Genomic DNA, 15,817 nt, shown 5'->3' on the forward strand with positions numbered 1-15,817 from the left:
TGGATGAAGTCAGTCTGACTTGAAGATGATCATCCTTATCGTCTTTAATGGACTAATATGGGGAGCAGCTACCTGCAGGCAGGTTAGGTCTTGGAGAGGAGTAATTCTGTCTGTGGAAGTGATGTTGATCTTCATCTCATGAACAAACTCATAATGAGAAGATGGGAAAACTGAAATAAATAAATGGTGAACTACAAACTACCAATGAATAGTCATTAACTAAAATCAATTAACTTCAAAATCTGTCATACATGGACCCATAAATGACAATATGTGATGGGCCCCTTATGAAACATAAGTTCTCAAAGTATAGGGTTTAGTTGAAAGGGTCTCTTATTATGGTAGCTTCCCATTTCTCAGCACTTTGGCTAAGATCAAGTGTACATCCTGGCTACACAATTCATGGTGATGTGGGATTGCTCCTGGGCTTTCCCTCTAGCTTGCTCCTTTGGGCTGTTGGCTAGGGGCAATTGAGACTGGGGGCATATGAACCCTAAGGCCTCTGAGTTTGGGGCTTGCATGTAGGATGCCTGCCATGGATTTGGAGTATATGGAGCCCAAGGTCAAAGAGTTTGCCAGTGGTAGCACCACAAAGACATAAATTTGCTCAGTCAATAGAATTTGGAACCAATTTGGCTAATTTGTCTCGAGACACACAATTATAAAAATATTGTGTAATTATGTGTGGGAGCTTCTGGAAATGCCCCTTGGACCTTCACAGTGGTCCACATGGTATATGGGAGGTGGCATTTTTGCCTCTGTCTCAGTTATCCTCAATGATGTGTAATTTTTATCACTTTGCTCAATGCCCCTTGGACCTTCACAGTGGTCCACATGGCATATGGGAGGTGGCATTTTTGCCTCTGTCTCAGTTATCCTCAATGATGTGTAATTTTTATCACTTTGCTCATGTTCCTGTGCATCATTGCTCCGATGCTGGGAGCTGAACCAGCCTTCCTCCCTCTCAAGAGCTTCAGGACACCCTCCCTGATCTGCTTGGTCTTCACCCCATAAATAATGGGGTTGAGCATGGGAGGCAGGAGCAGGTAGAGGTTGGCCATGATGATGTGAGCATATGGTGCGATGTGGTGTCCCCCGAAGCGGTGTGCAAAAAAGGTGAAGAACGCAGGAGTGTAGGTGGTAACAATAGCACAGATGTGGGCTGTGCATGTGCTGAAGGCCTTGCTGCGTGCTTCCTTGGAGGAGAGACCCAGCACAGTTCGAAGGATCATGACATAGGAGAAGGAGATGCAAAGAATGTCAAGGCCCCCGACCAGCCCAGCTGCTGCGAGGCCATAGATGGCATCAACCCTGATGCTGGCACAGGCCAGTTTCACTACAGACATGTGGTCACAGTAGGTGTGAGGGATGACATTGCCTCGGCAGTATGGTAGTCTTTTGGCCCACAAGGGGAAGGGGGCAGCTACAATCATCCCCCTGAGGAAATTGAGCAGCCCTGCAGCAGTGATGATAGGATGCGTCAGGATGGTGGTGTACCTCAAGGGGTAGGAGATGGCCACGTATCGGTCCACAGCCATGAGCATGAGCACGCCAGACTCCATCCCTGCAACTGTGTGGATGAAGAACATCTGGACCAGGCAGGCACTGAAGTTAGTTTCCTTGAGCTTGAGCCAGAAGATGCACATTGCTTTGGGAATCACAGTGGTGGTGGCTGCAATGTCAGTGATGGAGAGCATGGAGAGGAAGTAGTACATGGGCCGGTGCAGAGTCTCCTCAATCCAAATGATGTAGAGGAGGAAGCAGTTCCCCACCAAACCAATGAGGTACACAAAGAAGAACGGGATAGAGATCCAGATGTGAGCTGCCTCCAGGCCTGGGATGCCATTCAGGATGAAGGTGGAGGGGGTGAGGCCAGTGAGGTTGGAATCTGCCATGATGGGTGGATGAAGATCATGTTTCTCTTCACAGCTGGTTTTTCTCTCTGGACAGGAGGAAAATATGGAAGGTGATGCACTGACAGAAACAACCTCCTTAAAACCTGACAACCAGACACCCCAAACCTTTAAGGGGCATTGCACATTGTGTGCACATGTGGGTACGGAGGCTGTGGTCACGTCGGTATTGTTGGCTAGACATCTTCTAGATTTCAGACCCTTTAAAATGTTCCGAAACTTTCATGTTTCAGGCTGGTTTCCCAGCCACAAGGAGACTAATCTTTCCCTGGCAAAGATTGATTTGGACCAAGTTGGAGCAAAAAAGTATGGCTGGGTATTTGTGTGATGAAAACAGAACACTGCAAAAGGCACAGGGATGCTCTGTCCCTTTCTTTTTATTATTGGTAATTAATTAATTTTTTTTTTCTAATGGCTCCCTGGCAGCCATTACACTTCAGATGTGATTAATCAATTAATCATGTCTTAAGTAGTGACCTGGTCACACATTCATGCAATTAGTGGAACCATAAAACAGAGAATAAGCCAGCAAGTTATTACATAAAATATGTGTAAAAACTTTATGGCTGGTTTCCATTGCACCATAAATTGAATGTGTGGCCAGTGCTGGTCAGCTGACTGGCACGCCCAGCCATGGGAGGACACCAGAGCAAAGGGCCCTGATGTGCTCGCATGGTTGGGAGGGCCAGCCAAGGAGGGCCAGCCAGCTGACTGACACTCTGAGCCACAGAAGCACTCAGCCTGCTACTGGCTAGGGCAGGGGAAGTCCAGGATCATGAACCCGGGCTTCATTTTTGGGTATTATTGATGTGTCATCAGTGCTGAGGTCTCGGGCACTGAGAGGTCGACAAATTGCAGCCAGGAGATACCAACAACAATCTTGTCTTAACACCCACAGACTTGGTTTGGTGACAAGGATTCAGCCAAGTTTACTGTCTACAAGCTCAGCCGTATCATGTTTTGGCCTAACAAGTACATCCGAGCAGGAGTTAAGGCATTTGTACCCGTGACAAGGTCATTGACACAACACCGTGCAGGCTCCACCAGGGTTCCCCTGCTTTCCAATTCTTCTTTTACACAACATTCAAAACAAATGACATATTGCTTTCCATCTTCATCTTGCACATCTCAAACTGGCCTTGTTTCACATTCTGATCTGAGTGTTCCCAGTCCAGCCTTATCATCCTGGTACTGAACTATTCTACCTTGTACCATCATCTTTCCCTCTCATCTCTTGGAAGGAATGCACATCTGGCCCACATGCAAAGTTTTGTTTATGAGAGGAGTTCATGCATTGGTGAGGTTTGCTGGTGAGGCCTACTCATGTCAATGCTTTAGTAAAACCTTTGTGTGAGCAGGATATATTGATCAATGCTTTAGCAAGGCTTACATTGTTAAATGGAATGGCAGGAGGCATGACTGTGGGGGTTACTGAACTCTGTCAGTGGCCAAAGAAGCACACTATCATAGTACAGAGAGGTCAATGACATGCCTGTTTCATAGGGTTCTGCATACTGCACGCTTTGCAGCCTCCCCATGAGAATGATGCAGGTAGGTATGCATTTTTACACTGGTTCAAAGCTTCAAGGCAACATAACCCTAGAGGAGGGAGTACTAAAGAGCTGTTATTCATTCAGGGGGTGTTGTCACAATGAAATGAGAGAGAGGATATTCAGAACCCTCTTATTAGTTTTTACAGTGATAAACTCATGGGTGGATCTAGGATTTGGAAAAGGAGAGTGCAGATCACAGAATCATACGAAACAAGGGGTGGAAGGGAGCTCAGGAGGTCACATCTAGTCCAACCCCCTGCTCAAAGTAGGACCAGCCCCAGTTACATCATCCCAGACACAGAATTATTGAGCTGGGCCTTCAAAACCTCCAAGGATGGAGACTCCACCACCTCTCTGGGTAACCTGTTTCATCCTTCTCCTGAGAAAGTTTTTCCTAACATCCAACCTCAACTTCCCTTGCTGCAGCTTGAGCCCATTGCTCCTTGGCCTGTCATCTGCCCCCACTGAGAACAGCCCAGCTCCATATTCTTTGCAACCCCCTGCAGGGAGTTGAAGGCTGATATTAAGGCACATCCTCATGTAGAATACACCACAGATTTTTCTCCAATTAAAGAGAAACCAGAAGCTTTATTAGGGAGCTAGCACCATGTTATTCAGTTTAAGATCAAAGCACTCATTTGCTTTAAAAACAGCAACCCAACAAATTAGGCACAAATTGCCAGAAACTCTTGCATCATTAGATCTGTAGTCATTAGAATTAAATGTTTATCCCCTATTCAGATCATAAAACAAAACAGAGTCTTCTGGAGTGTCTTGGCACTGCCCCAGTTCCTCAGCTGCTTATTTCCACACCTGAGTTAATGTGACCCCACCTGAGTTAAAATCTGTAGCTAGAGCTAAAACACTTCACAGAGCAGTGACGTATAATCTGAGTGACATTCCCAGGCATGGCAAACAGACAGCAACATTGCAAAAGAAAGGATAGTTTGGTGGAGCATCAAGACTATTAAAAAGGAGAAAGGGTTGTTAACACCTGTGGAGTGGAGAGAGATTAGTAGGAAGCAGGGAGTTTACAATGAGCCACAAAGCCAATCTCTTGCCACTGCCTGAATAGAAATGCTGCTGCCCCTCCCAGCAGTTGGTTTTCAAGTTTGGGTGGAGCAGGAATTGAAGGAAAATGCCCCACTTTGATCCCTGGGTAAGCTGTCCTTTCTCTGACAGCTATTATTCTGCTCCTGGCTCTGTGTGCCGTCTCAGGGGCTGTTCCAACCCTGCAGCAATATTATAGTCTTGGCGCCTTCGAGTCTGAAGTGTTTCCACATAAACAAACCTGACACACTCTGCATCCTTTGAGGACCAAAGTCTTTTGTGGCAGAGTTCAATCCTCTTTCGCTAGTAAATATCCCATGAAACTCTCTTCAGCAGCATTCACATCTCCTTCTTTCTGCAGGTGTCTGGCTGCTGGGCATGCTCCAGGTTCATGCACCAAGCTGCCTTTTTCTTTATTGCAAAGAAATCCTGGTGAAGCCATGCTCAAAAGTCAGGTCATGTCCCAGCTGATAATGTGGGGGGCATCCTTTTAACTCAGTCCTATTGTGAACATATGAGACTAGAGGCTCTACCCTTTAGAGAGGTGCATTGGACATAAAGTTTAGCCAGTGTTGATTGGTTAGGTGCATTTTAACTGAAGATGCCCTGATCAGCCAAAGGGGAAGGACATACATTTCTCCTTTTGTTCAGCAAATGGCTGAACCCATGATGAAAATTTTCACCTTTCTCTAAAGGCTTTAGTTCAGAATGGTTTGACTCCCTGTCCTGTGCTCACTACTCCAATTTAAACTGCTTTACCATGTTGGGAGACCTCGATTACCTGGCCTGAAAAGTCACATGCAATCATAGAGAAGTGGGGCAGGAAGTGAGCTCCAGAGGTGACATTTAGTCCAACCCCCTGCCTGAGGCAGGATCATCCCTGTCCAAACCATCCTACACCCATGATCACAACCAGCTATGACCAGCAACCACAAACTCTGTTCTAGGGACTTTTAAGTACCAGGGATAAAATGTTGCTGCAGCGTTTGGAGAGTCCCTGCACTTGCACATAGAAACAGGAGGATAATAAAGGTTGCATGGATGACTGAATATCTGGAATTTCCTAATTCTGAACTCCACCTCTGTGCTGGCTGCCAGGCTAAGACCGGCCTGAAACCCACCCTTGGTTATTCATCTGGTAGCCTGCCAGCACTGGCTACAACTACCGGAAAGGGTAAAGCAAGGGCACTGCCCCCACAATACAGGAAACTCTCCATGAACAGCATTTCACTCACCATGGAACTGCAGAGGAATGGGAGCAACACACTGTAGCAGACGTTCAGAGCAATGCTGCTGATTGCAGCTACATTTGCTGCCAATGGCAGCCAATTGCACCCTACCTCCATACAGGATGAACTTGCTCATGATAACATGGTCGTCACCTTCCCTTTGCCTGCAGGATCCTGAGCTCTTTCATAGCCAGAGCCTTGTCCTGATGTCTCATGCAGCAGACCAGAATTGGACTATCCACTATGCAGGGGGGCAGCTCTGCCTTTCATCCTGCACTGGGAGTTTCTTGAGCGTTTTGGTCTCAATTCCACTGGCTCACAGAAAGAAATAGAGACATACTTGATGGACAGGGAGACTGGAAGAACAGTGTCACAACAACCCTTGCTGTATTAATAACCTCACTTACCAATGTCCAAGGTGGCCTGAGTCGCAGGTGTTTCGGGGCCCAAAGTGGGTTGTTACTGAATGGAGAGAGATCAACAAAACATCCCTGGTGGCAGGGGGGAGAGGGGTGGGGGTTTGTGGGGTGGCTGCAAAGGCAGGGCTAGAATTGAAAAATTTGCTGTGTCTTGAGAGTGATTTATGAAGAAAGGAAACTGCAGGTTTTAACTCATTCTTGTGTCATTGGGTGCATGGAAAATGTTCCTTGCCTGTGCTGCCCTGCTGTCTCCTGCTTTTGTGAATGCAAAGACTTTCTTCTGATCACAATAGAGTGGCCTGTTTAGATGAGCAGCTTAGGACAGCATGAGAGGGGCTGGGAAAGAGAGATCTAGCTGGAAAGCTGGCATGTTTCTCCATCCTCTGTCCCTTCGCCCAATGTCTAACCTTTCTGTGTGAGGCATTGTGGACCATATTTCCCCCTCCATTGAAGTGAAAATCTAGCAGCCCCCTGCAGCAGGGGATAAGGGAATTTAACTAGGAACATCAGTAGTTCAGCTGAAATTCCTTTACTAAATCCAAAGCCCAATAGCATCTGCACTCACTTGACTGTGTGTACTGAAGTACAGTGCCAAACATCAGCTATTAGATGTCTTTTTTTACACTGCTTATTCAGGCTGCATCTGTTATTGTTATACATATGTGGTCAGAATACTTCCTCCTAGCGAGGGGGTTTCTCGCTGTCCCAGGCTGGTTGGCTCCAGCGGGTTCAGCTGGCATTAGCAAGGAACCCATTAGTCTAGCTTGGCTTTCTGCCCCAGTTTCTAATTGCATCATGTTGTCTCCCTGCTTTTTGTGGCAAGTAAAGGATTCATTTGATGTTTATATCTTGTAATTTCTTCTTGAGGTTTTCAGGAAGAGGTTAGATAAAGAGTTGTGAGATGGCTTGGACAGACACGAACATGCCTTGAGCTCAGGGTTGGACTAAATGACCTCCTGAGTGCCCTCCCAGCCCTGCTTTTCTTTGATTCATCTGAAATGCCTCCTTTAGAAACTGACCTACAGAGCCACCTTCTCTTTCCCCAAACACAAAGCCATCTTCCCCTTCCTTGTTGACCCTTTGGAGTTTTTTTGGGGGGTGGGGGGACTTCCTTGGACTCAGTAGAGCCCAGGGGTTGGCATACCCATCTGCGTGGTATTGTCAACTATGTCACCTCTGACATTAGTATGTCAACTCTACTCTTTGTCAGAGTCTACTTGCATTGTACCCTAATCAGCAGCCCTTCATCCCTTGTGCTTTCTTTTTTCCCTTTGCTTAACCCAGTGCTTTCTGGAAGTGTCTTCTGTTTTACGTATAACGTAACACTGAGCATGGCAATACCAGTTCTGTAAAGTACATGAAATTTCCTTAACATAGTTTCACCAAATCCCTCTGCTGAACTGTAGGCAATGGAAAAACCATTGCCTTTCTCAGGATAAGCCCATTGACTGCAAGCCAACTTATTGCCCTGAGGGGTCAGGCCAATGCTTAGAATCTCAATATTGCACTGTTAGATAGGAGGCATGGTGTACAATTGCACATGCACACATAAAAATCAATTAAGCACACACTCAGTAGGTGCATATACCCCTATTAGGCATACACACTCACACTATACACCCCAAAATACGCACATACACTATACACCCCAAAAATTAGACACAGATCACTAATTTGTATATCATGCACACAATGCCATATATATGTGTGTGTGTGTATATATATATATACATACACACACACACACACACTCACACTAGCAACACAGATACACACATGTTCAAAATAATTAGTCTAGGTTCACGCACACTACAAACCCCAAAGTTACACAGAATCAGTTACCAACACCTGCACATTCAACACACATATGTGGATTACTAATTAATATACCACCCACACAATATTTATATATGTGTATATATATATGCATTCACTAATTTACACACATAACACCCACATACACATACACACAAGTGAGTTCCTAAGTTGGGTATTGAGATATGTAGGTATGCATGTGCCTGGTGTACTTAGGATATCTGGGGAAAGGTTAAGTTAAGAAAGTAGAAGTGTAGGGAGTTAAAATTACCAGGACTGGGATTTGAACCAGTAGACTACAGGGGTCTGGGCTGAAGAACTGAGGCTCAGGAGTAACTCTAGGTTTCGTAGGCTCTAGGGATGGAAGGCACATAAGTATATCATCTAGTCCAACCCCCTTCCATGGCAGGAAAGATTACTGGGGTCAAATGACCCCAGTGAGGTGTTCATCTAACCTCCTCTTAAAGATCCCCAGGGTAGAAGCCTGCACCACTTCCCTTGGAAGCTGCTTCCAGACCCTAGCCGCCCTGATTGTGAAGTCGCGCCTCCTGATATCTAACCTAAACCTACCCTCTGCCAGCTTGTGACCATTATTCCTGGTCACTTCTGGCAGTGCTCAGGGGAACAGGGACTCCCCCAGTGCCTGCTGGTCCTCCCTGACTAGTTTGTAACAGGCCAATAGATCCCCCTCAGCCTTCTTCTGTGGAGGCTGAACCGGTTCAGGTCCCATAGCCTCTCCTCATAGGGCCTGCCCTACTGCCCCTTGATCATGCGAGTGGCCTCCTCTGGACCCTCTCCATGTTGTCCACATCCCTCCTGAAGTGTGGCGCCCAGAACTGGACGCAGTACTTCAACTGCAGCCTGACCAGTGCCGCATAGAGGGGGAGGATCCCCCCCCGGACCTGCTCGAGATGCATCTGTGGATGCATGACAAGGTGTGGTTGGCCTTCCTGACCGCGTCCCCACATTGCTGGCCTGAGATCCTTTTCCACCTCTGTACTGACAAGAAGGGAGTTCCCCAGTCTGTAGGTATGGTTCTGGTTGTTCCTTCCCAGGTGCATCACTTTGCACTTGTTGGTGTTGAATCCCATCCTATTCTCATCCGCCCACCCCTGTAACCTGACTAGGTCCGATTGCAGCCTAATCCTCCCTTCTAGCATGTCCACGTCCCCCCACATCTTAGTGTCATCAGCAAATTTGAACAGGTGCTTTTTACCCCCTTGTTCAAGTCACTGATGAAAATGTTGAACAGTGCGGGCCCGAGGACCGAGCCCTGGGGGACCCCACTGCCCACATCCCTCCAGGTCGAACATGACCCGTCCACCACCATGCTCTGGATGTGGCCCTCCCGCCAGTTGGCGACCCAATTGACTGTGTGGGTGTCGACACCACAGTCCCCAGTTTCTTGATGAGAACAGGGTGAGAGACAGTGTCAAAAGCCTTCCGAAAGACCAGGAAGACTATGTCCACCGCTACCCCTGCATCTAACGATCTGGTGATCTGATTGTAAAAGGCCACCAGGTTGGTCTGACAGGATCTGCCACTGATGAACCCGTGCTGGTTGCCCCTAAGCATGAAATCCCCTGCTGGCCCCTCCTGGATGTGCGCCAGAATAATTTTCTCAAACAGCTTGCCCTAGGATTGAGGTAAGACTAACTGGCCTACAGTTTCCCGGGTCCTCCTTCTTACCCTTTTTGAAGATGGGATCCAGGTTGGCCCTCTTCCAGTCCTCTGGCACCACATCAGAGCACCACGAGTGCTCGTAAAGCCATGCCAGGGGTCCTGCAATGGCCTCAGCCAATTCCTTTAGTACTCTAGGGTGGAGATAGTCTGGATTGACTGACTTGAATATGCCCAGTCCCTCCAGAAGCTCCCTAACTAGTTCCTCACTAACCATTGGCCTAGGTGTGCCTCCCCTGGGGCCTGAAGGGGGGCCCAGAGTGGGGGTGACTGTTCTGGTCCCTGCTTAGGAAGATGGAGGCAAAGAAATCATTAAACATGTTGTCTTTGTCATCTGGTGTGACGACCAAATTTCCTAACGTGTCCTGCAGGGGCCCCACATTACCCAGAACCTTCTTTTTACCTTCTATGTATTAATATATCTTAATTGATTAAAAGACAATGCCCAAAGCCTGCAGAACATGGAAGCATGCCAGCACAGAGTCTGGAGCCAGAGCTACTGAGGAGCTGAAAAGGTAGATGGGGAGGGGGAAAAATGGGACTAAGGGAAAGGGTGGGTGTTAAAGAAGGGCTCTGGGTGTGGGGAGCCAGAGGATGGCTCTGGGGCAGCTAGTGAAGTTGCAGAGAGCAGCAGTAGGTGCTGGAAGCTGGAGAGAACTGCAAGACAGCTAATAGGAGCTGGGAATCTGCGGGGGTGGGGGGAGCCTGAAAACAGAGAGACAGGCAGCAAAAAATCACAGGAAAAGCAGCAGGCAGCAGGGACAGCAGGAAAGCAAGGAGAGGCTGAGAGGTGGCAAAAAAGGGGAGATGGAATTGGGAGGAGATTGGAAAACTAGCAGAGAGGGTGGGAACTGGAGCTGAGGGAGAGAGAGAGAGTGAGAGAATGAGGCTGGAATTGAAGATAGGGAAGGGACTGGGATTCAGTACAACATGACCCAACTCGGGGTTGCAAATGACAGTGGTTTTATTGAACAGGGGAGATGGTGACACAATGCCAAATTGGGTCCCTTGCACCCACACAACTACACCCCTCCCCCCCCCTCCCCCCCCCCCCACACAATGGCAGCAGGGGTTAGAGATGCTTGGTGCAGGGGCTGAAGTCCACTGAAGTCCAGGAGGAGATTTCATAGATTTCATAGACATCAGGGCTGGAAGGGACCTCGGGAGATCATCGAGTCCAGCCCCCTGTCCAAAGGGCAGCAAGTCAGCTGGGGTCATAGGATCCCAGCAAGATAAGCATCCAATTTACTCCTGAAGGTCTTCAATGTAGGTGCTTGAACCACCTCCGCTGGCAGGCTGTTCCAGACCTTGGGGGCTCGGACAGGAAAGAAATTCTTCCTTATGTCCAGCCTGAAACGGTCTTGCAGGAGTTTGTGACCGTTCGACCTCGTCATCCCATGGGGTGCTCTGGTGAACAGATGTTCCCCCAGATCCTGGTGGTCACCCCTGATAAATTTGTAGGTGGCCATCAGATCACCCCGATCCTGCGCTTTTCCAGGCTAGAGTCCCATGGCTCTCAGCCTGTCATCGTAAGATCTGTTTTCCTGACCTCTGATCATGCGCGTGGCTCTCCTCTGGACTCTCTCAAGCTTCTCCACATCCTTTTTGAATCGTGGAGCCCAAAACTGGACGCAGTACTCCAGCTGTGGCCTCACCAAGGCCGAGTACAAGGGGAGAATGACGTCCCGGGATTTGCTCGGGAAGCATCTATGGATGCACGCCAGCATTTTGGTCACTTTACTAACCGCAGCATCGCACTGGAGGCTCATGTTCATCTTGTGGTCAATGATGACCCCCAATCTCTTTCTTCTATACTGCTATCCAACGTAGCACTGCCGAGCCTATAAGGATGCTGCAGGTTATTTCTCCCAAGGTGGAGAACCTTGCATTTTTCAGTGTTAAACACCATGAGGGTCTCGTCTGCCCATTTGCTGAGCTTGTCCAGGTCAGCCTGGATCACCCGCCTATCTTCTGGCGTGGATGCTTTGCCCCAAAGTTTCGTGTCATCGGCGAACTTGGCCTGTCCACTCTGAGAGATAGAGGGAGAGTTCAAATTGTAGGAGGAGGTGTGCAGGTAATATTTACCTATCCAGGTTGGAAAGAGGTCCTTGTCCAGTAGATGTTGTCCAGAGGTGGGTCACCGGCAGGGCCTCTGGGTGGATAGGTCATGTGGTATGGTGCTGGTCCATATGGAGAGGGCATCCCACTGAGTCTGTCTTCACTGTCCCTTTTTATAGGGGCAGACCTTGTGTGACCCTAGTGACAGGAGGCATGCTCAGGCAAGGGTCAGCCCCTGGCATACTGAGCATGTGTGCTCCATGCAGGGATGTGCAGTTTCAAGTGTCTGTAATGGTGAGAGTTCCTGGTTCTGCAGGGTCTTTTGTTTTTCAAATGCTGGTCTTGTCTTTGTTCCTGGGTGAGGTCTGTGGTTCCTGGATGAATCAATGCAAGGTGATGGCCCAGTCATTACAGGCCATTCAGTAGAGGCCTGCTACCATTGTATTTCAATGGTGGCCAATCACTCCCATTCATGCTGGAACCAATTTACATGGGAGGGGTACAATGAATCATATTGTTGCAACATGGGATGCCCGGGCAGAGGACACAAGGTGGAGGCTTGACACATAAAACTTGACATGACTTTGGTTCACTTACAAACACAAGCCTAAACCTTACAATATCCATATGAAACAATAAAAATCAATACAAAAAATATAATACAATATACAACAGTAAAAATTAATACAAACCTAATAATTATACAGTGTAGAACAGTGGATATCCAAAAATAAAAACTTGCTACCAAAATAAAATTGTTTAAAGCTTATTCTAAGTTTGAGCTCATTTATACCTATCTATAGGGAACAGAGAGGGAGAGAAAAAGTCAGAAATGGTTGGGGAAGGGGAGGGAATGCAATAAATAATAATAATAATAAAAAGAAACTGGGGGTTTTGCTACAAACTGACCCAGGCTCTTTGCTCATGGTGGGTTGTACAATTGGTACTGAATTCCCATGTCTCTTGATGAAACGTGACGAGTATTTATAAGGTCAATGTGTGAACTCCCTCTGGGTTTCCCCATTTGACCCAGTCACAACTATTTGTACCTCTGTTTGTGCCTGATGAGATTTGTTTCTTCTCATTAGAGGAATCTGTAAGGAAAGAAATTGGTTGGGCCCCTGGCACAGGTCTTTGAAAACTCCTGGCGCTCTGGTGTAGTGCCAGAAGACTGGAAGAAGGCCAATGTGGTGCCGATCTTCAAGAAAGGGAGGAGAGCGGATCTCGCTAACTACAGGCCCATTAGCCTGACTTCTATCCTGGGGAAGATCCTAGAAAAGTTTATTAAGGAGGCCATCCTTGAGGGACTGGCCCAGGCTAACATCCTAAGGGATAGCCAGCACGGGTTTGTTGTGGGTAGGTCTTGTTTCACCAATCTCATTTCCTTCTATGACCAGGTGACCTATCACCTGGACAAGGGAGAAGAGATTGATGTCATATATCTTGACTTCAAAAAAGCTTTTGATCTGGTATCCCATGATCACCTCTTGGCCAAACTGCCCAGTTGTGGCCTTGGCTCCACCATGATCCGCTGGCTGGGAAATTGGCTTCGTGGTCGGACCCAGAGGGTTGTGATTGATGGCAGTCACTCATCGTGGTGCCCTGTGACCAGTGGGGTCCCTCAAGGCTCTGTCCTGGGACCCATCCTGTGCAACATCTTCATTAACGATGTGGACATTGGAGTCAGGAGTGGACTGGCCAAGTTCGCCGATGACACCAAACTTTGGGGCAAAGTATCCACGCCAGAAGATAGGCGGGTGATCCAGGCTGACCTGGACAAGCTCAGCAAATGGGCAGACGAGAACCTCATGGTGTTTAACACTGAAAAATGCAAGGTTCTCCACCTTGGGAGGAAAAACCTGCAGCACCTTTATAGGCTCGGCAGTGCTACGTTGCTTAGCACTACAGAAGAAAAAGACTTGGGGGTCATCATTGACTACAAGATGAACATGAGCCTGCAATGCGATGCTGCAGCTAGTAAAGCGACCAAAATGCTGGCGTGCATCCATAGATGCTTCTCGAGCAAATCCCGGGATGTCATTTTCCCCTTGTACTCGGCCTTGGTGAGGCCACAGCTGGAGTACTGCGTCCAGTTTTGGGCTGCACAATTCAAAAAGGATGTGGAGAAGCTTGAGAGAGTCCAGAGGAGAGCCACGCGCATGATCAGAGGTCAGGAAAACAGATCTTACGATGACAGGCTGAGAGCCATGGGACTCTAGCCTGGAAAAGCGCAGGATCGGGGTGATCTGATGGCCACCTACAAATTTATCAGGGTTGACCACCAGGATCTGGGGGAACATCTGTTCACCAGAGCGCCCCATGGGATGACGAGGTCGAACGGTCACAAACTCCTGCAAGACCGTTTCAGGCTGGACATAAGGAAGAATTTCTTTCCTGTCCGAGCCCCCAAGGTCTGGAACAGTCTGCCAGCGGAGGTGGTTCAAGCACCTACATTGAAGACCTTCAGGAGTAAATTGGATGCTTATCTTGCTGGGATCCTATGACCCCAGCTGACTTGCTGCCCTTTGGACAGGGGGCTGGACTCGATGATCTCCCGAGGTCCCTTCCAGCCCTAATGTCTATGAAAGTCTATGAAAGTCTATGGATAAGGAAAACACAAATGTTTTTCATAGTTTCATAGTTTCTAGGGTCGGAAGGGACCTGAGCAGATCATCGAGTCCAACCCCCTGCCATGGCAGGAAAGAGTACTGGGGTCAAATGACCCCAGCAAGGTGATTTTCAAGCCTTGTCTTAAAGACCCCCAGGGTAGGAGCCAGCACCACTTCTCTTGGAAGTTGGTTCCAGATCCTAGCCACCCTGACAGTGAAGTAGCGCCTCCTGATGTCTAAACTGAATCTACCCTCTGCCAGGTTGTGACCCCTTCCAGGCTGATTGGGTGCCTTGCTTATGTGGACCTCAGATCTTATGCACTACTGTATGTCCCAAAGCTCCCATGAGTTAATCTTAATATCAGTAGAATGGTTATTTCAGCTAGCAGCTCACAGTTACATGAAGAGGGGCGGGGAAGGTAGATCTAGCTAGAAGATAGGTATGCTAAAAATTTCATGGGCTATTTCTCTAACCTCTGACCGCCTAGCCCTAGCCCCATCTCTGCCTGCGATTTGCACCTAAGTCAGTAACTTCTCACTATAATGTCCTTAAAATGGAGATAAAGAACAGCCACCTCCTTCACAGGAGGATGGAAACAAAATCATTAGGGTCTGACAGACACGTGAGATGAGTAGGATGGGGAGATGTGGTCATCTGCTGTCTGTGTGTGAGATCCCCAACACCTCTGTGCTCCCTGGATCTGGCCACTCTCAGCAGCCAAAAAAGATGGGCCCTGTTTCTCTATGAGTCCCTGAATTACATCAGCCTACAACTGTCGGTCTGTGTGCTGTGGACTTGGTCCATGACTGACAGACTACACTGACCAGTGCAGACTACGGAGCTAGCACAATCCTGAGTTAGGAACCAACTTGAGCTGGTCTACACCAGTAAGCTTGCATTTAACTCCCAAGCAGGGACAGGACACTGGTGTCAGTGGACCCTTGGCATCACCCATGATGGTGCTGCTTTTGTCTTGTGCTCTTGTCTGGGCTGGCATGGCCAGGGGGTATCTTGCCTTGAGTTGGGGCTAGGCTAGTTGCCCCGGGGTCCCTTCCAGCCCCATTTCTAGCTGCATCTCTGAGTTGCACCAGGTGATGGCTGTCACCCTGTGTCTGCTCCTTGCCTATACTGGGACAAGTCCTCATTATGCCTTCTCAGTGGTGCAGGACAGACCCTGTTCAGCTCCTCGGTGCAGGGAGCATGCAGCAGGACTGGGCTAGGGAAGGAGTGGTGGAAGCAGAAAGCCCCTGGGAGAGCTTGTTTATAGCAGACCCCAGCCTGGCCTCTCCCCACCACCTCTGCTGGGGCAGGGAGCTCCACTGGGGAGCGTGAAGGGAGGATATAGCTGGCACTGCTGGCTGCTGGCATCATGGCTGCATGCTGTCCCAGCTCCTCTGCTTGGCTGGGCTGGCTGGGGTGGGACCCCTGTGCCATCGGTGGCTCCTGGTGAGTGAAGGGCTCTGGAGCAGGGGGCTGCTGCATGCATTCCT

General features: G+C 48.5%; 1 protein-coding gene across 1 annotated transcript; it reads right to left on the reverse strand.

Annotated features, from left to right (window-relative positions):
• Positions 1-878: 878 nt before the first annotated feature.
• Positions 879-1,895, reverse strand: LOC149875595 (olfactory receptor 52N2-like). The gene has a single exon (XM_090057075.1). The coding sequence runs from the start codon at positions 1,893-1,895 to the stop codon at positions 879-881; it is 1,017 nt and encodes a 338-aa protein (XP_089913201.1).
• Between the last annotated feature and the right edge of the window lie 13,922 nt (positions 1,896-15,817).

This window comes from Crocodylus siamensis, chromosome 1 (genome assembly GCF_052110815.1).
Source record: "Crocodylus siamensis isolate JL-2025a chromosome 1, ASM5211081v1, whole genome shotgun sequence".
Taxonomy (NCBI): domain Eukaryota; kingdom Metazoa; phylum Chordata; order Crocodylia; family Crocodylidae; genus Crocodylus; species Crocodylus siamensis.